We start from the raw sequence: 26,065 nt of genomic DNA on the forward strand, positions 1-26,065 counted from the left end.
AAAATCTGCAGCATGACTTGTGGATAAAAAAGCCACAGGAAAAAAATGCCTGAAGCTGTACCACTTACCTCCCTCCTCCTTCACATGCACACATGCTCAGCTGCTACCCCCCTCCCCCTTTGTTTTATCAGTATGGTGCTAAATTACCAAGTTTGAAATTTCTTTGGCAAATAAGGGATGCATGCCAGAACACAAGTGCCCCGAGGGACCTGAGTCTTAGGGGAAAAAGCCTTAATTTCCAAGTTTATAGGTAGCAGCACTTTCTTGAAATTGGAAAATGTTCAACTCATTTACGAAAGAAATCTGCCAGAAGGATATTCTGATGTTCACAGCTATTTCATTAATAACCCATTGTGATCAATGGGTTATAGGACAGGTTTATTTTGACCCCTGTATCAAATACATTCTGGCCCCCCTCCCCCAGAGATTTTCCCCATGAGCAAAATCTCTGTAGTGCAATCCAGGTAACTCTTGGAGTAAGATTTTTCAAAATTAATCAGGCACCTTTAGCTATGTGTGACTAATTTATGTGGAGCAGCACTTCAAATGCATGCCCAGGTGGGCTGCTGTGCACACCCAGGGCTAGCAAAGCATGCGCTGGCCAGGACCCTGGTTTGCACACCCAGGGGGGTGCACCCGATCAGCTCTGCCCGCCAGTGGTGGGGAACCTGACCCATCACGTTGCACTTATGTCCAAATACTTCCCAACTTAATCCCAGGGAGGTTTCCCAGTACAAGATAAGGATCAACCCTACATGTTCCTCCACTGGCTGAATAAATTATCATTCCTGAATTTCAGTCCTTGGGTTTATCTACCGAGCATGACTCAAAGTGTTGATGGGGATTTTAACCTATTTATAGCTTCATAACAAGCCTGTAACAAAGAATTCTCCCTCTCCTACCCGCATGTAAATACTATCTAGTGCTACTGGCAGGGCTTGGCAGGGTAGTGAAGTTTCTGAGGCACTGTGGATCCTTAACCTGCCTTTAGCAGGGTCTCTCTCCGCTCACAGGCAAGCGCCTTGCAATAGGAGAAGGATTAATCGTCACTGTTAGCACCCTTGCTTTCCTCCGCAACCTTCCCTTCCCAGGGATGATGAGTTAATTCAGCTGGAACAATGTTAGTTCATCAAGTTTTGTGGTTTATCTGAAAATCGAATTGCAGTAATTTCATATGCCAGCTGATTTAATGCCTGTTTAGTTCAGGTTTTAGACAACTCTGGTCGATGATCACAACATGTTTAATACGAAATGTTGGTGGGGTGAAACTGTAACAGTGATGCTTTCAGGCAGGTTTTTCCTCCCTGCTGCTGGAGCTGGTTATGTTGCCCGTCTGCACGTGTGTTTCTGCATGTAGGGTGCATATCCGCCTCTTCTGTACCTCCCCTAGAACCATCCACACATGTACATTTAAAATAGCAAATGCAAACCTGAAAATTTTAAAATGAGTGTTTGACTTTTTATTGGGTGATAAATTGCTTCTTACTCTTATAAAGTCCACAGGTGTTTATGTCCACTCTTGTACGGCTAGTTAAAACTTTGGCTACAATAGGAATGCTTTGAAAATAGCCAGTCACTCCTAAAATTGATTATTAAAATGGAATTGCCTGTTATGCATCACAGTAATTCTTGTAGTGTAAAGTTCTGTTGCTTAACCCTTCCAATCCCTTTTGGACTGGCATTTTCTCTGGTTTGGTATTTTCTTCTTCATCCTTTCAGTTTTCAAATTCTGTTGTCAGACTCTGGATAGTTTGGAACAGTGCTCCAGGGCTTGCTGCCATACCCCTCCTGCAGGGCTCTTCCCTGTGCCACAAGGGGCTCTGGGGCTGGAAAAGGTCTTCCAAAGCTGTCCCCAGACTATTTGGCAAATGAGAAGGCTTGAAAATTAAAAATTTGAAAGAAACTAAGAGTTAATGAATCCCTGTTGAATTCTTATGCACATACATACAAAAGAAGTCTGCAAAATCCTTGAACTGTGCTTTCTACCTCCTGGGTGAGGTGCCCTCTCAGGCATAGAGTTCTTCAATTTTCTAGAGCAGCTTCTGCAAAAAGTTGTGTTTCCAGGCAGAGAAGCAGCGGTTACATCAGGTGGGAACCTCTGGCCGCCCCATGTGCAGCCCCCGCCTGCAGGGTCCCCCTGCTCTGTCTTGGGGTGGGCACATCCTGATACAGATTTATTCAGTTGTATTTCAGCAAGGATGAACGAGAATGCTAAAATAAACCCAAACCAGACTTTTTTTTGGTCACAGCGGTAGGTTTCAGAGGGCCATGGCAAGGTCTTTTACTCTTTGGGCGGTTAAGAGAGAAAAGAGCCCTTCCAGGCTGCCCAGCACCCAGGGGGAGATGCAGAATTAGGGCATCGCCAATGGAGTTTCCCAGATTCTCCAGAATTCTGGCTTGCTCTCAAAACACAAGAAGGGTAAAGCACAGGAAAACACCCAGCTTCTGGATGGACAGGAGGCCAGCACCCACATCAATCAGCCGCTGCCTTAAATTGCCCCGTCTCTAGTAGGTGTTAAAACAAGCTGGCTAACACGGGTTTCTCCCCTGACTTTTATCTCAGCACGCACAGGTGCCAAGCCCGCCTGGCCAGGACTGCCTCGCCCTGCGGTTACAGCAGCCCTGAGCGTGAGAAGGGCCCGGGCTGGATTTGGAGGCTTCCAGACTCTTCTGTAATGGAAGTAATGAACACTACGAAGGAAAACAGCAACAGTCCTCAACATCCAGCACCAGAGCACACGCCTTGGCAGGGAAACCGGGGGGAAGATTTAGAGGAGGAAAATGAGGAGATTTTCTCCCATTGCAAGGAGTGTGCTCACAGCCGGGGTGGACAAGCGGCACCGCATCCCTCAGCATCAGTTTGGGGCTGCAAGGGCCATGGCTTGTTTGTAATACGGTGTTACTACATCTCTTGCTGCCGTGTTTCTACAGGGTTTCCAAGCCTTCCTCCCCAAGGCAGGAGCAAATTCACCCAGACAGCTGGATACTAGTCACCAATCCATTTTTACATCTTCCTTGTTGATGGAGAAGACAAATCTGCTGCGATTTCCCTTCTGCTGGTATGCAGTAGCGTCCAAGATCCAAAAAGAATTGGGCTCGAACCCCGTTGGTGTGGTTCAGTGCCTGCCAGAAAACTCCGTCCCACCAGGGTAGCCCCTGCTCTAGGAGTTTCCCCTCACCCATCGGCCGTGATGGTACCCACAGCTGCAGGCAGACCCTCGCCAGCGGGATGCGATGGAGCTGCCCGCCCCAATACTCGGCATGCCAATGAGTTTGCAGGTGTGGCAGCTGGGCAGGGCACGAGGGCAGTGGGTCTGCTGGGACCCTGCTCACACCAGGGTAATGGCAGATGAGAAAGTGGGGCTGAGCTGTCAAGCTCAGATCGTGGTAAGAAGGAACACGCTATTTTAGAGCATAGAGCATAGGAGAGAAAAAGTGGAGCTTTTCTGCTCAGGACTTGGGTAGTGGTTTGGCTTCTGCCAGTAGCAGCATTGTGGCTGCTCCAGACCATAGCAGGGGGTGCAAGGGGGCAGCAGCACCCCTGGGAACGTGGGGCCGGCTTCCCCCACACCTAGGCCCTACCAGCGCCAGGGCACCGATCGAGTGGTCCTGCCATGCATCTGCTCCGTGTGGGTGCCGCGTGTTCGCTCTGCGTGCTTATTTATCACAGCAACAACGTGCTGTTCTGGGGGGGTCCATGGCAGTAGGAGGTGAGCGGAGCTGAACACGTGCTGCCTCTGTGCACGGCCAGGAGCCGCGTGTGCTCTGCAGCTCCCTAGCACAGCCCTGTCCCCAACGCAGTCGCACAGGTCCTTCCACTTTTTTTATCGCCTGCATATGCACCGCTTTAATTTTATTTTGCAAGGATATGGAGTAGTTTGTTTTTTGGGTTTTTTTTTCCTCAAACGCACTCAGTATTTTCAGCGGGTGTGCATCTTCTCTGCACACTCCTCATCTCAGATGGGTAAATGCCCCTCACTGCATGGCTATTGGGGACAGCCTGGCTGGGTGTCCTCACTGCAGCTGGAGGTTTCAGGCTTTGCTCTGCTGCTGAAAGGAGACCCCCTCCACTGGTGGGTGAGCCCCAGGGGTCCCCGGAGGCCTGCACTGCCCTGGGGAAGGGGGTGCTGGGTGCAGCACAGCAGTGATCCCCCCGCATCCCACAGCCAGGCTGGGGGGAGGAAACCCACCCTCCAGCAGTGCCGGCAAAGCCAGCCTGACCCGAGCAAATGAAAATAATCAAAAGTAATTAGAAGCGTGCTGGACTGCTCCTCGGAGATCTGTGCAAGAGAATAAACATGCCGGAGCCCTCCGAGCCACTGCAAAGGCCCATGTCTGAGCTGTTAGGTGCCCTGACCTTGTCCACATAAAGACGTGATTTATGAAGTGCAGGGCACAGCAGCAGGGCTTCTGTCTTCTCCAGAAGAACCAAATTACCGAGGTGGAGATTAACATGCTTTCAGTTGGGCCCATTTCCAGACCAAGGGAAATTTTTTATTTACATTTTTTTACCTTTAATTTCCTCCTCCTCTCCCTCACTTGAAAACTGCCTTTTGGCCGGGAGGGACGAGCCCCACAGCGTGTGAGGGCAAGAGGGGCGGCCGGGATGGAGCTGCGGCAGCACCGCGATGCCCACCACTGCTACCTCACCCAAGGGCTGGAAGAGGGCTGGCTCTTCCCCCTGAAATAAGCAGCAACGCTTGTAGTTTCACTCAATTTTAATTTATTTTTAAGTTGATATCCACAATGCAGGGTGGGAGGAATTAACACACTGGAATTGCGTCGCCTTTCCTGCTTGTCGCTGTTTGCCGGGTCTGTCCCAGACCATGTGGATGTGTTGGAGGGCTGTTGTTTTCTGCTGTGTTTGTTTTGCTTTGCTTTTCCTTTCTCCCTCCCTGCTTGATACGCTCATCTGGTATTTTAAACACTCACCACAGTGTTACTCAGGATGCTCAATGTTGTGTTTAGTCACCTTGAGAAATATAACATTAAACCCCACTTAAAAGTGTGGTTGTTAAGTGGCTTGCTCTATAAGCGTAAGGATAATATTCAGCTTAATATGAACATTTATGAAATTTTTAAAAAATCGCCAGCGATGCCTCTGATTTTTCACCGTTGTCCCCGGCCGTGTTTGTCCACAGGAAGCCCGTTAGAAGTGGACAGTGCAGCTATTTCATCTGGCTGTGGCTGAGCTGCTTTGCTTTGCTTTAATGATGTGCTGGAATGCACGATGCCCATAGGGTCTCCATTATGAGAACTTTTACTTCTGGGACGACCATGAAGTTAAAGGCTTAAAAGAGGCATCAGTTTACAGCCTGGTGGGAATTACTAGCAGACTTGAGTACTAACTCCTTACTGCCTCCACTAATATAGCGACTTATTTTAAATAAACAATTGCAAAAGGGACCCTGTGGAAATATTTGGGCCTCTTGAAGCCCCTACCAAACCATCCGAGGGGCGGGAGGAAAGGCTGTGGGTACATTTAAGAGATTCTTGCTTGAAAGAAGAAAAATCCGTGTGTGTTGTGCAGCCCCGACGGGACACACACACCCACCCACACACACACACACACCCCCCCACACCCACACACCCCGCGCTGCCCAGCGCTTCTGCCCGCGCCCCGCCGCGGACCCTCTGCCTGGGGGCCATGGGCCTTCCTCGTGCTCCTTCTCCTCCTCGGGCCGCGCTCCCCTCCGCCTGGCTGGTGTCCAGCCGAGCACGCCGGGGAGCGGTGCATGAAGGCAAATTATCAAAACCGGCGGTTCCCCCCCGAAAATCGGGCAGCGACGGTCCCGCGGCTGCGCATCGCCCGCTGCCGGCCCCGCTCCCGGCCCCGCGGCGGGCGCGTCCCGCGGCAGCCCGGCCGTGTCCCGGCGGCTAGCGCCACCTAGCGGCCGCGGGTGGTGCCCCGGCGGCGGCGGAGCCCCGGTGCCGGCCGGCCCCGCTTTGCCGGTACCGGGAGGCCCTTTTGTTTATCCACCGGCGTTTCCTCCTTTTGTGGCGGAGCGGGGGTGGTGGTGGGGGCTCCGGCTCCTATCGGGGCCTCTGATCAGGCCTATGGGCTCGAGCAATCAGTTTCCCAGATTACTTGTATTTAATACACAATGCATCATAAAACAAATCCCTCATCCTGACAGGAAGAAAATAGAACAGCTCATAGCTCGAGCCGGTCCAATTTATGGCTAAATTAAAAAAAAAAAAAAAGAGAGAGAGAAAAAAATAATAATAAGGAAAAAAAAGCCCCAACAATGGACAAGCAGAGGGAGGGCAGGAAATCAATGGGCCGGCAAACCGGGCGGTTCTCAGGCCCGGCTGCTGTGGGAATCTCCCACCAGGTTTTTTGAGGTTATTGACAAAGGATTTTTTTTTTTTCCTGTCCTACCTACCACCACTTCGTGCGGGTTTGTTCCCCCCCCCCCCTTCTCTCTTCCCTCCCCGCCTTGAACAATAGCTATTATCTGAAATAACAGTTCAATGTCACAGATAACAGGCCGGTGAGACGAATTAATCATCATCTCTTGTCACCCGGCTTCTCGCCCTCCCCCTGCCATCCTTCCCCGGCCCCCCGGGAAAGAAAAAATCGACTTTTAGTCTGAGAAATATATTTGTACTTAAAAAAAAAAAAAAAAAAAAAAAGTGGGTGGCACTTCTGCATAGTGCGATAAAAGATCCAGTTCGGCATTTCCCCGCCCCCCCCCCCCAACTCTTTCCGCTAAAATAGGAGTATCTTGCCGCGGTTAGCCCGGACGGTGTCCGCCTTGCGGCGCGGTGGGATTGCGGGGCCGGCGGGGCTGCGGCTGCCGCGGGGTGGGAGCGGGCCCGGCCGCCGCTCCGCCGGCAGGTAGAGCCCAGCCTCCCGCCGCCTCCATTCATGGGATTCGTTACCAAATAAATAAAGGGGGGGGGGGAATACAAATGGTTTAGCGAGCTCCAGCAAACCGGGCGGTGGTTCCGCGGCACTAAGCCGGGGTCGTCGGGAAATTGGCCGGGCAAAGAAAAAAAAAAAAAAAAAAGTTGCATTTCATTAAAAATTATTATTAATAGCCACAGTGACGGCGGCGGCGGGGGTTACTCGGTACCGCGCCGGGCGCGCTGGCTCCTGGAGCGCCGGGAGAAGCCGTCGGGGCCGGCTGGCCTGGGCTCCCCGCCCGCCGCAGTCCCGCTGCGGGGCCGCCGCGACGGCGCTCCCGGGAGCGGGGGGCGAGCGGCGGCGGGGATGGCCGCGGCCGCTGTATAAATAGAAGCGAGCGGCCAGGGCCCGGGCCGCGGCAGCCCCCCGCCGGCCCCGGGAGGGGGATGCGGGGGGTGGCTGCCGGTGTGCCCCTGCCGCGGGGCCGCTCCTCCGCGACCTGGCGCTGACCCCCGGCCGCGAGGCCGCTGTCGCTTTAAGCGCGCCGGGAGCGCCGCCGCCGCCGCCCGGGCTTGGGGGGGGGTGGGGGGGTGTAGGGCGGCCGCCGACGCAGCCGGGGCTGCCCCGCTTTAAAGAGACAGTGCCCGAAGGGGAGCGGCGGGCTGGCAGGACCCGACGGGGTGGGCGGGGAGGGGGGGCGGGCAGGGCCGGGCCGGGCGCTGTCCGGGGGTGCGGCGGGGCAGGAGCCGCGGGCAGCTGCGGGGGTGGGGAGGGGGCGAGCCGCCCGCCCACGCGCGCACACTTTTCTCCCATCCCCGGCGGAGAAGTGAAAGAAGTTTGTTTTGTTGAGCGGTGTGCGGTGGGGTTGTTGTTTTTTTTTTTTTTTTCCTTAAAGAGGGTTGTGTGGTTTTTGCTTTTTTTTTTTTTTGTGTGTGTGTGTGGTTTTTTTCTTAGGGTTTTTTTTTGGGGTGGGTTTTTTTTTGGTAGGTTTTTTTTTTCTCTTTCCTCCCCCCTTCTCCCGATAACTTTCTTTGCGCGCACACACACACCAGCCCAGCCGATAAGACCAGGAGGGGCCGGCAGGGGAAGGTGATGGCGAGCCAGCAGAAACCCGCCGAGCCCCGCCGCTGAGCCCCCCCCCCTCCCGGGGCTGGCAGCCCCCTCCCGGCCACCCCGCCCGGCGCCCCGGGCCCCCGCCGCCCCCCGACAAATGCTGGAGCGCCCCGCGCCCGCGCAGCGCCCGCCGCAGCCCCGGAACCCGACGGCCGCGGCCTCCGCCCGCGTTTGAAGCCAAGATGTTGCTTCCAGCCGCCTGAAGGACATTTTCCCCTCTCCCCCCACCCCCCACCCCGTTTCCCCCCCCCCTCTCCCGCAGGCTCCCGGCGACACAAGGTAAGAGCGGCGAGCGCGGCGGCTGCGCTGCCCACGGCCCCGCGGGACGGGGCCGCCCTGCCCCGTCGGTCCCCGGGCGGACCCTCCTCCGCCGCCCCCGGGGGTGGGGGATGAGCCGCCCCCCCCCCCCTCCCGGAGCAAAGCGGGGTTTGCTTTGGAAGGGAAAATTCAGTGTGTGTCCCCTCCTTCTAAAAAATACCGAGAGGTGCGGGCGGCGGGGCAGCGTGCGCGCCCGCGGGGTTCCCGCGGCTCCGCTGGGCCCCACGCAGCGCGGCCGCGGGGTCTGGGTGGTCGTGGGTTTGGGGTACGCTCTCCCCTCCCCCCTTTTTTTTGTGTGTGTGGGGAAGGCTGCTCGGGAGGAGAAACCCGGCTGTGCGGGGCGATGCTGTGCAGCGCGGGGCTGGCGCGCTCCCACCGCCCCCCCCACCTCCCCGAGGGGCCCGATTCTGGCCTCGGGGGGGCGGTGGGAGCGCGGGGGGGCGGTGACCCGGGCAGCGGCCGCTGTCCCTGGGCCGCCCCCCGCCGGGACCGCCGCTTTCCGCGGGGCGCGTTTCCTGACTGGCGGTGCCCGGGTAGGAGCCGCCGGGGGTTCGCTTTAACCGGGGCGCAGTGCCGGGCTCCCCTCCGCGCGGCGCGGGGGCCAAGTGTGCTCCGGGCCCGACCTGAGCCCCAGCGTTTCCCGTCGGGGAAACCACCTCCCTCTCCCTTTGCTTTTCGTTTGGGGCATGTGTTTTATGGTGTTTTCAGTTTGGGTTGGTTTGTTTGTTTGTTTGTTTGTTTGTTTTTCTAATAAAACCGGGTGGTTTGCTGCCGCTGCCAAGGCGGAGAAGTTACAAATGTAGCAGTGAGCTCACTGGGATGCTGTGGAAAGTTTCAAATAGGCCGGTGGTAAAGCTTGCAAATAAATAATGGTATTCAGTCATATGTAACGATTAGTAATTTGTCATAATATTAGCATAGAACATCCTCTTTAGCTTGTCCACAAGCAATCTCATTATATTTGTTTATTGTCTGCGTAATTGGAACCATTTATTGGTATGTATTGAATATTGCCATGTTTTGCATGAGTGTTTACATTGTTTTTCATTTATTTTCTTTAGTTTGGCATAAAGAGTTCTATTATTTGTTTCAGTTAAGGGGAGTGATTTACATGTTGCACAGAAGGGGCTGTTTGGGAGCGTAATATGAAAACGAGATAAATAACTCTGCCTACCAAATAAAGTTTAGTTCTGAGCAACAAATACGAAAAGACCAAATGGGGGCTGCAAACAGCGTAAACCCTGAAACAAAACAGAAACCTTAAATGAAGCCAATACCACCTATTTTAATAATTTCCGTTATGTTCCCTGACTGAATCATATTTGATTAAAATAATATTTTCAAACATAGTCATTGATGAATGCAGAGAAAATCAGATCCCTTTTAAATTAGCATTATGTTTCTTAGCAGTAATTAGACAACCTCTTGATTACATGTGGACATTTGTCAAGATGGTTTTCAGTACATTTATTGTCCTTTTATTGTTATGTACATATTCTGACTGTTCCTAAAAAAAAAATATAGTCTCACCAGAGAAGCATATTTCTGAATAAGCATGCCTGTATTATTATTATTATTATCCATTTGTTTATCTGGAAACCTGTGATTTATCTTGTGATTAGTATGCCCAGACAAAGACAGAAAGATTTACTCTTTCATATTCTTCCTTTTAGATCTTGGACGAGTTTTGCAATGTGAAGTTCTGCATAGATGCCAGTCAACCAGATGTAGGAAACTGGCTCAAATATATCAAGTTTGCTGGATGCTACGATCAGCACAACCTTGTCGCATGTCAGATAAGTGATCAGGTATGTGGCGTTCACTTTCTGGACTTACTTTTTTAAGGAACTTTTAAGGTGTCAATGGAAGAAAAAAAAAAACAACTAAACAAAACCAACAGCAATTCACAACAGATTTTGGCCTGTTTGCTGTTATGGCAAAAAATAAGGCACAGATGTGAAATGCAGAATAGAATAATTTTGATTATGGGCAATAGATCATAAGGATTTTCTGTTTTTCTGTTCATAAATAATAATTTCTTTTTATTTCATCTTATACCTGAAAAAAATTGGGAGTGCTTTCTTTGGAATACAAAGCCAGTATTTGCTGATTTTGAATTAGCAGCATTTTCTGGCTCCTGTTCCAGTCCACTTGGATTGCTACGTTAAACCGTTGAGTTGATCAGAAGCTGTAATGTAAAATTGATGGAGAGAATGAAGGGGAAGACACAAAACTGATAATGCTGCCAATGTAGTTGCGTGTATGGGGCTTTGGGTTTGAATGCACACGTGTGTGAATATTCCTGTGCCTTCCCATACACTTTGTTAGAACTCGCAGCACTTGTGTGCTGAACCAGGATCTTCAGTGGTTTTCTTTTATATTTACTGCACTTAAATCCACTCTTTGTTGAGCTGAAACGTTATTTATCCTGGTGTGTTTGAAAAAAGGCTGGAATAGGCAGAGGAAGGACGCAGTGAAGCATTTTGTTTTCAATTATGCTGATGAGTTATTAGGTGTTTCTTAAATCAAGGTTCACTTTAGTCTGCAGATAATTCATGCCATTATGAAATATTTTAATGGGTGAAGTTAGGTTAAGAAAGCTATACTTCTTTAAAGTAAAATACCTAAAATAGCAAAGCAGCAACTGATTGTGAATTCTAGTTTCCAATTTAAACTTTGCTACCTGTAATGTAGGATTTGATTCGTTTAATCAGTGTTTCATTTTTCACCACTTAATTAACTGCATCAGGTGAATGTTAAAGATTATCTTTAGCTGATTTAATTGCCTTGACAGTATTGAAAGAAGAATCACAACCAGACACAAAGCTTTAATTAGAAATCATTCTTTCTAATCAAATTCCTTACGTATAGGAAATGAATATGAGACAGCCTGCTCTTTCCAGCACAGCATTATGTATTTTGCTCATGCGAGATAGCCGATTAAAACTGGTTTAAATAACTTTTTTAGAAACTATGAGAGAAGATTTTTTTTACAAGTTTTACAGTTCAGCCCTGAGCACATGTAACACAGAATGAGCCAGCCGACTGAGATTTAATTTCATTTTTATGTAGCAGCTGGTTTAAACGAAGAAGACATAAAGATTATTAGTAAACGCAAAATACGTTTTCCAAGTTGAAATATGCTTTATGCTGAAAACAGATAAATTCTCTCAGTGCAGAACATTAACAGAACAGTGATACGAAAAGGAAACTATATAGATTAATTGAAACAGCAAATTCAAATATTTTACTTTTAATAAGAGCTGGCTTGGATAGGGAAGATCAGGAGTGGAATCACGTGCATTGGTCAAAGCAACTTACTGTCTTTGCGTCGTATTGGTGATCTGCAACTGAAAATGCACCCTAGGCTGAAACATCAGCATCTACCTTTGCGATGCAGATACGCACGCCCGTCTTGACGTTTTTGGAAGGAAAGTTATGGCGCTTTTAACTTTCTCTTTTTTTTAGTGTTTACATTTCTGACATTTGGTAGTGGTGGCTGTACTGCTGCCAATAATTTCTTTCATTCACTGGAGACTTGCTATTTATTTTGCACAGTATCGTGCTGTTCATAATTCCATATTTTTATAGCTTATCGTTGCTGAGATTTGCAAATTAAGAATTGGTTGTCTTTCAAGTAGCATGTTGTGAGCTGGGCGCTGTCAGCAAGAGATTGTTGTTGATTTGGCCCTCTCGAAACACTGCACATTCACCCGCAGAATTGTACGTGTACTCCAACATTTTATGACCAGAGTCTAAAAAGTTAATGCTAAAAATGTGCTCTCGAATCTTAAAGTGAAAAAGTCTTTCTAACAGCTCCTCCTTCTGCTTTCTTCTGGCACAAGCTCACCAGAGGTAATATAAAATATAATAGGAAGGCAAACTTGGGAATGGACATTAGATGGCCAAACGTGTGCATGTACAAGGAGTGACAAATGCAGGTCAGGACTAAGCGTGTATATATGCCTGTGTATAGACTGCATGGGGCTGCCTTCGGGCCACTCTGCCTCTGTAGCTCCTAGAAGGAAAAGGGGGGAAAAAAGGAGGAGAAAAAAAAAAAATTAAAAAGAAAGGGGGGCGGAAGAGGGGAGGACAAAAAAGATGGGGGAGGAAAAAAAAAAAAAGGCGAAGCCTGAGGATGTGTATTGGTGGTTACAGCTAGAGCTGGAGGGCAGAGCCATGCAGCCCAGCTGGGACAGGAGACCCCAGCTCAGCTGGAGTGGCAGCCAGTGCTGGGTGCAGGGTAGAGGGGCACCTGGGCGGGGGCATCCCAGTTCCCCCTGCTTCCCCCAGGAGTAAGAAGCGCCTCAGCAGCTCTGCTTGCGTGGGGAGCATCCCCACTTGCGGGAGCCACTGCTGGCTCCCGAGGCACAGACACTCCATCAGCAGTAATTGTTCACCTCTAATTGCTTCAACTCATCTGTAAAATTCACAAGCAAACATTGGGCTGTACCTGAAAAGGTAAAAGATCCTGCCAGCGCTCCCAGCCTCATGGTGCCCACAAGTTTACGCTACTAAATTCAAGCTTGACTGACAGACAGGTATGATTCCCAGACTGCTGGAGGCAGGATTGAGATGAATCTCAGGGCAATGTGTAATCTAGTCACACTGCTAAGCTCTACCTTGTGTATTTAACAATAAGAGTGAAAACCCCCCTTTTTTTTTGTTGTTTTCTTTATTGGAGTTTTTTCAGAGACATACCACCCCACCCCCTGACTCACGGTTGAGGTTAGGTTTCATCACTTAGGATCAACTTTACAAAAGGCCTGGGCTCTCTCTTATGACTGTATAAATGAGCTTTGCTAAGATGAACAGCTCGATAATGGTGGGATGCAGTCAAAACATGCAAGCTGGATGCAACTCATGTTTCATTTGATTGGAGGTGGAGTAGGGTTTAAAAGCTGCATTTTTTTTATTATTATTTCAAACGAGGTTGATCTAGGATTTCTCTTTGCTGTCTTCCTATTATCTCCTGTCATACCTAATCTAACTGGAACGTATGTAATTCAAGACATATATGAATAATAAAATTCCACAAACAGGGCACTCTCATTTTTTCCTTTCCCCAAAGAGACTACAGTGTGTGCAGAGCTGCAGAAAGTCTTGTCACTGTTAGTGCCTTGGAATGTGTTTTTTCAGGTCGGAGTCAGGATTCAATACTAGTTTCTGCTAACTTGGATGACTCCCCTCTGTTATCATTAAACATCTATTAGTTCAACTTTTTAATGACTTCAGAATGATTAGCACTGTTAGGTTTTCTGGCAGCGCTGTCATCCCAGCAAAAGCATTATTTTAAAATATGTATGTTAATGAAAGTGCGGTTGCAAATACAGTGAGTATAGCTATGGCGTGTCAGGGACTGTCACGCGTTCCAGGCACATTTTCAGGCTGGGATCACAGTCACCTTCAAGCTAGAAAAAAATATTTTTTTTTTCTTTTTAGAAAAGTAGTTGGTAGCAGTTGAAGTTTAAACTCTGAATGTTGTTTTTATCTAGCTTATTGCTTGCAGAGCTCTGACAGTGATACAGGCACATAATGCTGTGAAACTGCCCTGAGCTTCCAGGTCTCTTCCCCCTCAGCAAAGCAGCTCCTGTGGATTCCCTTTGGTTTACCTATGGAAAACTCAAAAGTGGCTCAAGATTAATTTACTGAGGTTTTGGTTTGCTCTGTGTGCTGAAATAGGGGTTTGGCTTTCTTTTTTCCCCGCTGTGTTTTGTCTTCTTTCCTTATACTCAGGCATACGCCACTGCAATGGGAGGAAAACCAGTAGTATTACCCTCTTAACAACGTGCCCGATGTCAGTGATATAAACTTACACGGGTGAACCTACTGCTGTAGGTTTCACCAGACCTGATCACATCTTACATGTTTTACAAACTTTTTTAATCTGCAGGCACAGCTTCAAGTTTCAGACTTTACTGCCGCTGCCCCCCCCTCTGCGGCAGGCAGCTTGTGGGCAGCGGCGGCAGCGGCTCCGCCAGCAGCCCCTCCACACACAGCCACCTGCAAAAGTTGTGTGTTTAAGGAATAGTTTCGAGGCTTTGTTGTCAGAGAGTGAAATTAAGGTTTGGGCTGTTGTGGGTCGGGAGGGCACATGCATGCTGAGCGCATGTGGGGCCCTATTCTGCCGCGATTCTCCCTATGAGTTATTAGTTTATTAAGCAAATGAAGCTTAATCCAGCTCCCACTGAAAATCTGTCTCCAGTGGAGCAGGGTTGTGTTAGCTGGGGCTAGTGGAACAAGGAGCTCTTCGGTGGTGATTTTCCACTTATTGCAGTTTGAGCTGAGGCTGTGGGTGAAACTCCTGCCCGGTCTGTAGGTCCGCCTGTGTTATCTGGTGCTTAATGCGCTGCTGGTGGCACCGCTCTCGGCGCTGGCCTGTCCTGACATGACCTAAAATAGTCTAGAACCAAACCCGGCAAGTAGTTCTGCAGTGATAAGCTTTTTATCGACAGTTCACGTTTAATAAAAGTAGTGAGGCAAGTTGTTTCTAAGCAAAAATGCCTTTTGTGACGAGGCCTGTCAAATCATGGTCGTGTGCTTGCCAGAAAGAGCATGGGGGGTTGTCGATGTCCACAGAGCCGGGGCAAGGCTGCAACTCAGACACTTTGTGTGGTTCATGGATGAAGGTGGAATGTTAGAAGACAACTGCATGGAGGGGTCACCTCGGGAGAGTGGGTGGGCACGCAGGGGCTGTGGTCTGGTGTCGGTGGTCAGCGACCCCCAAGCAGGAGGTTCTGCAGGGCTGGAGCAGCCCAGCTGGATGTAGCAACCTCTCGCCCTGAACCAGGGCTCTCACAGAGGCAAAAACTCATCTACAATGAAAGAAGACATGAGTATCGCTGGGGAGGTGGCCTGCAGCCCTGAGACAGCAAAGATGGTGCCCTGCAGAGGGACGTGTAGCTCCCTTCTGGCTTCAGGGAGCAGGAGGCACTGTTTCCCTTGGAAGGTGGGAAAATGGGGATTCCTGGTGCCATTTCAGGAGAGTGTCCTTGCTCCAGCCCCTCCTGCTTGATCCGCTTGAACAGTTTTGGAGCTTTTTGGAAATGAGGAAGGAAAGGGCTCACAGTCCTGGTGCTGAGGTTCTGCGGTGCTCCCCCACCATCTCTGCAGGGCGAAGGGAAGGGCCGGCTCCCCACCGCTGGGCTCCCACCCATGCCCCTGCAGCCACTGGCACGCAGGCACTTGCTGAGTTTTGCCTGTGGGTTTTTGCTGAGGTTTTCTTTGGGCCCAATACAGTGCTGGGGAAGGACTCCTCTATATTAGCCCTTGAAAAAACTCCAGTGCATTGCAATTTATCATTTGCCTGAGTATGGCAAGAGGAACCTGGCTCGGGTTTCATCACACAGTTCTCCAGCTGCAAAAGTTGTTCATCACAGGAGCTAAAGTTAAAACTTCCCAGTTTGGACCTTTTTCCTTCATTTTTTTCCCCCTCAAATACTTAATTATGGCTTGTTTTGAGGTTATGTATCCATCCGTCCATCTCATTTTTCTGGCGGGCATAAATCCTGATTTTGATCGAGCTCCTTGAACATAATGCTTATTATTTGTTTTGGACATTTAATTTGTTTTGCTTGTCAAGCAAGTTCCATTCTTGCTCTAAAGCAATGTGGAGGCAAACGCCAGTTGGCAGTGTGCATGCCACCTCTCCAGGCGCTCGCTGCCCTGCCCCAGCTCGAGGCACGCTCCCCTCTGGGACACCAAAGGTGCCTGGGAGATGCCCGGGGTGGATGTACCCATAGCGTGTGGTGGAGTCCCGGAGCCCCTTGGGCGCTGGGTGTTGGCGCAGGAGTGGCAGCGCAGGGCTCTGTGGGTGCTGGTGGGGTTCACCAGGCTTTCATCGGGGTGTGCTCTGCCTTTGGGGTCTTCTGTTTCTTCCCACCATCCCACACAGAGTGGGTCCTCATCTTCCCACTCACACCATGTGGTGCAGGACAAAGTCACTCGGTGCTTTCCCCTGCGTGAGCTCAATACCTCGCCCGGAGGGTTAGAGTACACGCAGCGCCAATGCTGAGCAGCATCTCTCTGCCCTGAAATCTGAATTTCCCAGGTGGTGCTGGGCCACATGCAATGTTTTCCAAAGCTCTCATACACGCAGGAGTAAAGGGTTTAGTTGAATGCAACGGAATTACAGCCCCTGCTTGGGGCTGAGCATGACAGATGTGTGTGCAGCAGCCGGTGCCTTTACTCACACTCATCGCTGAAGTGTCGCTTCTCCCCCTCAAACCGGCATCCTTGGGTTGAAGCTTGCCAGGGGCGGAGGGTGTCAGGCAGGGGGTGAGGGTCTGGCCGGGGCAGGCGGGATGGCCGAGCTGCTTCACAGCCGGCGGGCAGCCGTGGCCGAGCGCACGGCCCCAGGCCGAGCTCGCGGGGAGTGCGTTTTTGCTATTATTTCAATTATTACAACTTCCTGAATAGGTTGAAGGTCGTTCATAATTCACGCTTTTGTCATCTTTACACATGCCAAATGCAGTCTATTAAGCATAAATAAAATTTCAAGTGCCTGACCAGGAAAAGTAAACTGGGATTCATAACAATGAGGCCTTATTCATCCATTTAAAAGTAAATTGTGTGTGTTCCTTTTTTTTTCCTCCTCCCCTTTCCCTTTACGGCTTTGCAGTTTGGGAGCTTTTATTTCTGCTCAGTAGCATAAATATATGACCTGTGGTGTAGGCAGGCACAGAGGACTGATGAGTTAGGCCTCCCCCAACTTCTCCCCACCTCAGACCCCCTGAACTCTGAAAGTGTTTCCAGATCTGGATCCGATTTTGCTCTTCCTATATAAACTGCAGTCACACACCGCTGATCCCAGGGCATGTGAAATGTGCATCTGGACTTTGCTTTTATTATTTCCCCCCCACCCCCGGTCGTTCCTCTACCGTGCAGCGGCTCTTCCTATACGTCTTTAGGCAGACTGCTGCGTGCTCGTGCATTGTGAGCCCAGGTTAGCGCAGGAAAGTCAGGAAAAAAAAATGGGCTTGGCAGGCTGAAGAGGTGATAGTCAGAAAATTAAAACCTTTCGTTAATTACAGTAGAGTCAGGACTGTGTCCAGGAAATCTTCCAGCTTTGCAATGGAAAGTCCTTTTATTCTACATTAGTGTTTCCTAAAACAAAAAAATACTGCCTGTGGTGGAGGTTGCAGTTGTTGCAAACCAAGGGGACCTGCAGGGCTGGGGGGTAATTTATGAGCTTCCCCATCTGGGGGCTTGCAGGACCCCCATGCCGTCTGCCCACGGGAGGCTGCTGCTGCCTAAAAACTTGGGCAACGTGGTCCATTTCAGCAGTTAGCTTCTCAGTTTGTTCTCAGACAGGGTAATTCCAGGTTTCAGGTGCAAAGAGTAAGAAAAAAGCTTTTCGTGTGAAGTATTAAGGACAGCTCTTAAAATCACGTTAGGTTTACCTGCACAGTCATTTTGGTTTAAAGTTCAATATATAATGGTTTAGATCCTTACTGGAACGCTATCTGGTATATGAACTGCTAGTACAGGTAGGGGGTTTTGTTCATACAGAAAAAAAAGAATTAATAATTAAAGTTAGTATAATAATAATAATAATGTGAAAAGGACAGAGCTGGAAATCTGTCACATAGACCTTGTGTTGGAGGGTGTTAACTTCTGAGATGCAAAGTAAAGAAATATCACTCAACCTAAAACATGGATTTTTTTTTTTTTGCATACTCTGTCTTGTTTCCCTACTGAGGTACAGAAAGGCTGGGCAGACAGTTTCTTGTGGGTAGCTGCATCGTCTCTGATGTTTTCCAATATCATCACAGACAGGACAATTGGCTGCAGAGTTTTACACCCTGGTTAGGGATTTGTCCCACAGCTGCAAGAAAAATGCTGCACTGTACTGGGCCTTCCCAAAGAGAAGTGATGCACCCCGGTGCAGCGCTTCGTGAACAAGCTCCTCTTTATGCCTGTGTACGGTCCGTGTGTCCTCATCACGATGAGAGGTGAAAAGATCCATCAAAATGCCATTGATGGGACAGGAAGAATACCGGAGAAGGCTTCGCTGTGGTTTATGTTCGCTCCTTGGTGTGGATGCGCTGCTGACCTCAGAAGAACAGCTGAGGTTACCCAACTGTGACACAAAACCCGGGAGCACTGAGGCAAGTCCTGGCCAGAGCAGGAGCTTTGGCACAGTCCCTTGGAGATGGTGGAGGTCCCACCTGGCTGCGCGGTGGGCCTGATCCGGCTCCCACCCCAAGTGGGAAGCAGGTGCTGTGGCAGCAGGGAGGTCTGCAGAAGTCTCTCTGCTCAGCGTGCAATGCCATACATGTATTATTTCCACGCAAAGCCAGCCAGCAAGCAGGGTTATTTTCCACAGATCGGACTGCAGCTTCCCTTTCAGATGTGTGGAGGCCATTATACTTCTGGAAGAAAAAGCCAGTTTTCAATACATTTATCTTAATAAATGGAAAAGCAGGCATTGCTTAAAGCAAATATTCACTGGATGCAGTGCTGGCATCAGATTTATTTGCGGGAGTTAAAAGCTGGCTTCACTTAAATGTGTTCAGCCTTTGATCAAACGAGTTGCATTGCCCCAGCCGCATGCCCAGCACGCCGAAGCTCACGCAGCAGCCCCGTGTCCTTTGGCACTGATAGAGGAGTCGGCTCCGGAGGGGATTGTGGTACCAGGCATTCACCCAGCTTCATGAAGAGACATGCACAAGACCCTGCCGTGGCTCTCTTGACCCCTTGTGCCCTTCAAAATACTTACTGGAGTTTTAAACCCCCTGGCAAGGGGTAAAAGTGGCCAGCCCAAGCAGACCCTGCTGATGGTTTAACCAGGGTGGTATGGAAGAAGAGGGAGGTGCAGCCTGGGCAGATCAGGCTGCCCATAAAGTCCTTCTCCTGGCTTTTATGGGGAAGACTGGCCATAAGCAGGGGTTGTGGCATGAGTACCTTGTGCCTCATGTGTTTTGCCAGCGCTTTGGCACCTGGATTGGGGCGAGCAGCAGGGCAGTGGGATGAGCTGGCCCCGGCAGCCTTCACCGCTGCTCCCCTGTGCGCCTCCTCCAGAGCGGTTTTTGGGACAAGGCAAAGAAAACAAATCTGAGGAAATGCATCTCATTTCGTTATTTTTAGGTATTTAGCCCATATCTGTGGGCAAAGGCTGCTTGTGCAGAAAGAAACGATTAGGCTATACGGCCACCTCCTGGAAGACATCGGTATGTGCTCGGCTCCCGGGGCCACCCGGCCGGTGACAGTCCGTGCGACCGGGCGAGGAAAATGCCCACGCACCTCTAGATACCTGTGCCTGCCTTGCAACGAAAGCGTCCGTTTGACTTGAAACAACAGGAGTGATTTTCTGCCTTTCTCCCAGTGCGCTGAGTACTGAGAGTTAAGAGATTGAGAGCAAAACCTTTAAAAATACATTAGTCTGAGAAAACGCAAAGGCATCATTTTTTAGCGTAGGAAACGTAGCTGTCATGTGTTTTTGTTTAACAAGGCCTGAGGAAGTTACTAATATTTATTTGAGCTGCTTCGTGGAGCTTTTTAGTGCTCCTCACATTTCCTGCTGAGACAGAAAGCAGCCAGATGGATTTTGGGAATTTCCTTTCGGTAGAGCCACCCGGTGCTGGCGTGGGCTTGGCGTGGGTGCACAGACCCAAGGCAGTGTGGCCCCTTCCCCCCCCCCCCCCCCCCGCATCCTCGTGCTTCTTGACGGGCTCCTTCCCAGGGCCTGATGTCACCTGTGCGAGGGGACCAGGTGCCACTGGCCGGGGTCACTGCCAGCAGCTTTGGCTGCTCATGGTGTTTCTTCATCCAGGACTGATCCTTTGATTCCCGTTTGAAGCTAAGGAATAACCAGGTGTGCTGCTTTGTATAAGCCTCTCACCTCACAGCTCTCTGGAGCACACAGATGATCGATACGGTGGGTTGGACGCCTTGGGCTTAATCAACAACGTCCTCTCAGGTCTGAGTTAGTGCCTTTTCCCCATGCAACAGGAGTTACCTCCCTTATGTGCATCACTCAGGGAGGCATTTTATGGCTACTTCGTACATGGGTTTGGTATAACTGAGCATGCAAATTGCTGGTGATATCTGCAGTCATCACGCAGCTCGTTTTGCAGCAGAGGCTGTTGAAAGTCATCTTTTTTATCCTCACAGAGCCTGAAGCACTGACGACTTGGGGGCTGGAAGGAGCAGACCTGCGAAGTCGCCACCTCTCCAGCAGCCAGCGCCCACGCTGGGGCAGGCTCTGGCCATGGGGTTTTGATCCTGTAGTACTCACCAGCAGTGGTTTACGCTTCTTTGCCTATTGTGGTAGTCACGTTGCTTTCTCTTCTGTTTTTTGCAGATATTCTACAGAGTGGTAGCAGACATTGAACCAGGAGAGGAGCTCTTACTGTTCATGAAGAGTGAAGATTATTCACATGAAACAATGGCTCCAGACATTCACGGTTAGCCACCTCTTACTGTCTAAACTAATAGAAAATATCATTGAAATTAGACAAAAAATCAGGGAGATTTCTCCTCTGTTGGAATCCTTCAAAATGTGGGATGGCTTCGCTGCAGCCAGGGAGGAGAGCTGGACCATGGTTGTATTTATCCGCCTTCTGCCCTCCTGCTTCTCTGAAAGCTGTTCGGTGAATTAACTAGTCTAATAATACCACGACTCCTTCAGTCCCTCTGAAGGGTGAATCTGCTCTCAAAAGCAATGCCAACGCTGGTGTTGGGGGTTCTCTGTTTATTTTCTTCATCGCTCCAGCCTAGTCCAACCGGGAGTGTAACTTCATTCAGTGTTCCATTTGAATGCAACTGAATGTCACTTCATTCAACGATGCGTTTTCTACGTGCTAATCTGGCAAGCTGTGGTTTGCACGCTTGATATTTCTCAGTGTTGCATCCCTGCAACTCATAATGCTTTTGTGTTTTACACTCACTTATTTGAACCTCCCTAGCGAAACAGAAGTCTGCAGATGTAACTGAGGGTGGTAGTAAGGCTTCAAGATTGAAACTTGATCATTTTGTGGGTATTGCGAAAGGAGAACAAGAGTCCATGCCCTTATCTCTAGGCTGTGCTGCTCCTGCAGGACCTGTATGGACCCTGATTTTAGGTTATCTTTTGTCACTTTCCCAAGCAACTGTTGTTCCATCATCTTGAACATAGAAAATTTTAGGTTGTTAAATGTTGCTGTCACATGTTGAGGACATTTAAGCCATTCTTCCTCATGGAGCTAATTCATTAGCCATCCGACGCACAGATTCTGGGACTGAAACTCCTGAGCTCTTGCTCAGATTAGTCCCCCACCTCCAAAAGCCCCATCAAGCGGTGGGTTATACAGCCACAGTGGGGACTGGGTGTAGGACATCTGCTTGATACCCATTAATTCGCAGTTTATGCCAATGTGGACATTTTATAATTTCTCAGGGATTCAGGGATAGTACACAGGGGTTTTCCCAGGGCAGGAAAGGCCTATAACTCGGGCTGCTCTATAACTGCCTGTACATTTAGAACAGTATCTTTTGTTCTCTAAAGAAAAAGATGGGGATTATTCATTCATTCTAGCTTGGGTTTGTGGTTGGTTGGTTGTTTTTTTTTTCCCCATAGTGGTAACTTTGTTTAGTTACTGCTAAAGATGTCCTGCTTTTCAAGCATAGTGTTTTCCCTGCTAGTCCCTATGGCCAAGTAGCTATTGTATAAATTATACCAGAGGAAATCTCTGCAGTCACATGCAGGAGTATGTCCCACAGGGCTAATTTAGAAGCAGACTGAGCCAAAGTATTGCTCGTGGACAGCAAACAAGAGAACACTATAATGCCTTCTGTGTATAAACTCAACTGTCAAGTAGCAACTGAGTACATGCATTTGAGATTTCAGCCAGACTCCTCAGTGCCTTTCTGACTCAGAGCCCCTGGGCATTTATGTCTGCAGGGCGGGTAACACTGGAACCACACCAGGGCATCTGCCTCTTTGTATGGACCATCAGTAGAAAGTACAGCAGAAATAAGTATCATGGGATGCTCTTCTCCAGGGTTGCTTTTGGGAATTTTCTTCAGCTAATCTGTTCTTTTGCAGGAATTACTAATTAATGGAATGCAATATTGACTCCAAAGTAACACTTTTGTGATATTCTACACTCATTTTCAGTAAGAAAGTCAGATTTTATGGAATTTAAAGCAAGGATGCCGAATTCATGTCTCTTGTCTTACTTTGTACAGTGTCGGGTGCTACAAAAGGACTCTGATGGAAATGAAGAGACTTAAAAAAACTCCATAAGCACCCTTTTAGCTATTTTAGATGCTGATGTTGTGTCTAAGTCAGTCTCCTTCATTCAGAAATGCAGAGACTGGCAGCCTCCACTGGATCTCCATCTTATACCCTGTATATACCCATTTAGGATAGAATATAAACACACTGACTTTTGTCCTAAGCCAGGGTCAAGTGTCTCTGTTGGATATCACCCAGGCAATTTAACAGGTGGTGTGCTGTCATATACTGTAGAATCTAAGCATTATTATAAAGCATTCTAAGGCATCCTTGTTTCTTTTGAGGTTCTTCTCTTTTTCACTGAATAACCATTTATTTTACCATACTGTCATTGAACTCCTGATGGGATGGTAGTTAAAAATGGCTGAAAACTGATGTGAGCCCCCTGTGCCCAACCCCTTTGTCTTCCAGAGGAGCGCCAGTATCGCTGCGAGGACTGCGACCAGCTCTTTGAGTCCAAGGCTGAGCTTGTAGACCACCAGAAGTTCCCCTGCAGCACCCCTCACTCCGCCTTCTCCATGGTGGAGGAGGACTTCCAGAAAAAGCTTGAGAATGAGAATGACCTTCAGGATGTACATGAAATCCAGGAGTGTAAGGAGTGTGATCAAGTCTTCCCAGACTTACAAAGGTAGGAGTAGATGCTTAAAGAGTGATTAAACGAGGCAAATTCTGCAATGGCTTCAGCCATAGTCTAATGGTAAATCAGGCAGAGCATCAGCCAGGCAGAACCTGATACCTTCCTCTTCTATACAAACCTAAGATGAAGATGAATAAGACTTTTGTGATAGTTGGTGTTAAAAAGCAGTGAATTCTCAATAAATCAGAAATTTCATCTTTATACTGAAGTCCTCAGTGGGGACCTTAAATTAAGAACTAGATCTTCTAATCAGATCTTTAGCTGGCATGAATTGGGCTGGGTGCAGTGAAATCAGAGGGGTGATTATAGTTCAAATCAACTGACGTCTGGGCTCCTTATTTTTAGGTAGAAATAACTTAGAACATCTCTGAGTGGTGTTCACTGATGTTACCAATTTTATCTTTGCAATCAAGCCATGCCAGTTAGAGGCAGGTTCTAGATATTAATATATATGTGTGTATGTTAATATATATTTCTAGCTGTACTGTCTTGAAACACTGGTGTTCATCTTTTTCTCATATCTGTCTATCTATCTGTTAAAACATATAGGCCGGTGTGCATATGTGTCTGAAATATGCATAGAATGTAAATAAAAAGTATGACTTTTATATGCTGAAGATCATTTACATATTTATTGTCACTAGCATTTTGGTGGCTGCTTAAAATACTGTATTGTGGTGCACATTATGGCAAATTTTTGCAGATTTCTGAAAGATATTGAAAGTACACACGAGCTTCTGCAGCACATCCCTGTCAGGTTCGCATCTTTCAGGACCAGGGGAAGGTTGACCTCAGCCAATATTTGATAGTAGTGCTGAGATACCTCAACAGCAAAATCCTGGGCCAGGTCCTCCGCTGTGATGAGGCAGTGCATTTCTTAGGAAGCTGGTTTGTAGCAGCAGCAGACCTGGGCCAGTGTCTCCTGCTTTCAGTTGGAGTCTTAGCACAGCTCCCACACTCCCACAGTGTCTTCTTTCCTTTCCACGTCATGTGGGCACAACCTGAGTGCTGATTAACTGCCCTTTTAGGGACAGCAGTGTATTTATTTGCATTGCTTAATAACCATATGCCCCTTAAGTATTGACTTGTCAATTGAGAGTATTTTGTGGGTTCATATTTTTCATAGAAATGTTTACTAGTCTGCGATTCAGGGTGTTGGGGTGTCTGTTGGAGGTTAGCATGGGTTTGTGCACACCCAGGGTTAGCCCCTTTGGACAACTGCTCCTGGATGCTTCAGGTGCTGGTTCTGTGAGATGGAGCCCTCTCTCCCAAAACACGGGCTCTTCACGGAGTGGAGGTGGCTTGGCATCATGCGGGATGTCTTGGACCAGCGTATCGTATGACCCGATCCTCACACTTCCGCAAAATTAATGACACTGAAATTAAACATGATGTGCCAAACGTTGCTCCCCACATACTAGGTCAGCCCTGCGGAGTGGGAATTCATGCCGACACAGGGCCATATTCACCAGCTGATGCCGAGCAGTGTGCGGCTCCGCGTGTCTCATTTTCAATCCCAGTGATTGATTGGGAAGGGCTGATGAAGGTAGATCAAGTCAACAGGGCTGCCACACTGGGGGTGAGGCAGGAGTCCAGGCTGTAATGTTTTTCCAGGTTGTGAGTTACTTGGTGTTAAAAGTTCTTTTTTGCCTGAGATCTAGAGGACGATATCTAACATATGGGAATCATTGAGGAAATGTAAATTTAGCTTAAAATATTAAATATTGAAGAGAAAGGGCAGAAAACAAAGAACGAGTCATCATAAATAGATGGGCAGTACTGTGAGAAAGAGTGAAAAATGAGACAGAATGCAGTCATTCTCTGAACTCTTGAATTATTGAAAAGCTAATACACCACAAAGACAGTTCACAGCAAAAAAGTACCAAAGTGTGATATATCCAGATTATATAAAACAAAAGGCCTGAATGAGCCATGCTTGAGGGTGTGTGTAATTAAATGGAGAAAGAGCTGTGCAGGAGGATGGAGATCTGGGGGACAGGACTGCCCAGTGCTGACGGCAGATCACGTAGCCACGGCAGGCGTCTGGGAGCTGGTGCCAGAGCTGGGGACGAGGGTCTCTCCAGTTCTTAGAGCAAATTTGTTTACCAGTACATGATGGAGAGTCAATTGTTATAGAAGTATTAGAAGGGGAAGCCAGAATTGTTTTTTTCCCCCAAAGGAAGGAGACTCTGAGGGGTAGAAGTAAAAAGCATCTGCAGGGTAAAAGCATTTCCATTGCCTGTGGCTGAGAGTGGGAATATCCATTGCTATGTGGGCTGCACAACACAAATGGGACAGTAAACCAGCAGAGATTCAGCAGGGATCGGCGGGAGCTTCACGTGAGGAAAGATTGATCTGGCTTGGCATCCCAGGTTAAAAATTCCAGTTTCCAGTGGCTTTTCTGTGAATCCACTCTCACGTTATATAGTTACCTTTCCTCAAGCAATAGTGTGAGTTACAGCTCTGTATGTAACCAAGCAATACAGGTGTTTAAAAGTATATATTTGCTACAAATGAATAATAAACCAGGAAATCAGAAAATTTAGAGATGAAAATTAATTCAAAGATGTGCAACAGAAATTAGGTGAAGATTAGATACCCTACTAATAGACTGAAGAAACTACTAAGAAATGAATGAATAAACAGCTATGCAATTGAACACAGTAATGATCAAGTATAACTTCAGTCGTAGCGTACTGTATTGAGAGGCTTCTCGTGCTCATCCTGTTCTGCTCCAGTGGGGTTATTTCTCATCTCTTCCTGCTGTAAGAAAAATTGACTCCCATCAAAGCAGTGGAGTTATGTCAGGTGGTGGGATCCAAGGTGTGTTTAGAGGGAAAGTCGTAAGGTAGAAATAATTCAGACCACAGGGAAGAATTACCAGAGTGAAATACTGAGGGTTGTATGAAATAATCTCCGTAGGGAGTGA

At 48.5% G+C, this 26,065-nt stretch overlaps 1 protein-coding gene across 5 annotated transcripts in view; it reads left to right on the forward strand.

Annotated features, from left to right (window-relative positions):
- Nucleotides 1-8,591: 8,591 nt before the first annotated feature.
- Nucleotides 8,592-26,065, forward strand: part of MECOM (MDS1 and EVI1 complex locus) — a 49,520-nt gene continuing 32,046 nt past the window's right edge. For 2 of the 5 annotated variants that reach the window (XM_037407349.1, XM_037407350.1), the window contains exons 1-3: nt 8,592-10,089; nt 20,586-20,688; nt 22,911-23,127. In XM_037407349.1, coding sequence (XP_037263246.1) covers nt 20,640-20,688; nt 22,911-23,127 — 266 coding nt within the window. In that variant the 5' untranslated portion in view covers nt 8,592-10,089; nt 20,586-20,639. The remainder of the gene's footprint in view (nt 10,090-20,585; nt 20,689-22,910; nt 23,128-26,065) is intronic. The other 3 variants (XM_037407351.1, XM_037407352.1, XM_037407353.1) reach the window with 2 other exon arrangements.

This window comes from Falco rusticolus, chromosome 13, assembly GCF_015220075.1.
Source record: "Falco rusticolus isolate bFalRus1 chromosome 13, bFalRus1.pri, whole genome shotgun sequence".
NCBI lineage: Eukaryota > Metazoa > Chordata > Aves > Falconiformes > Falconidae > Falco > Falco rusticolus.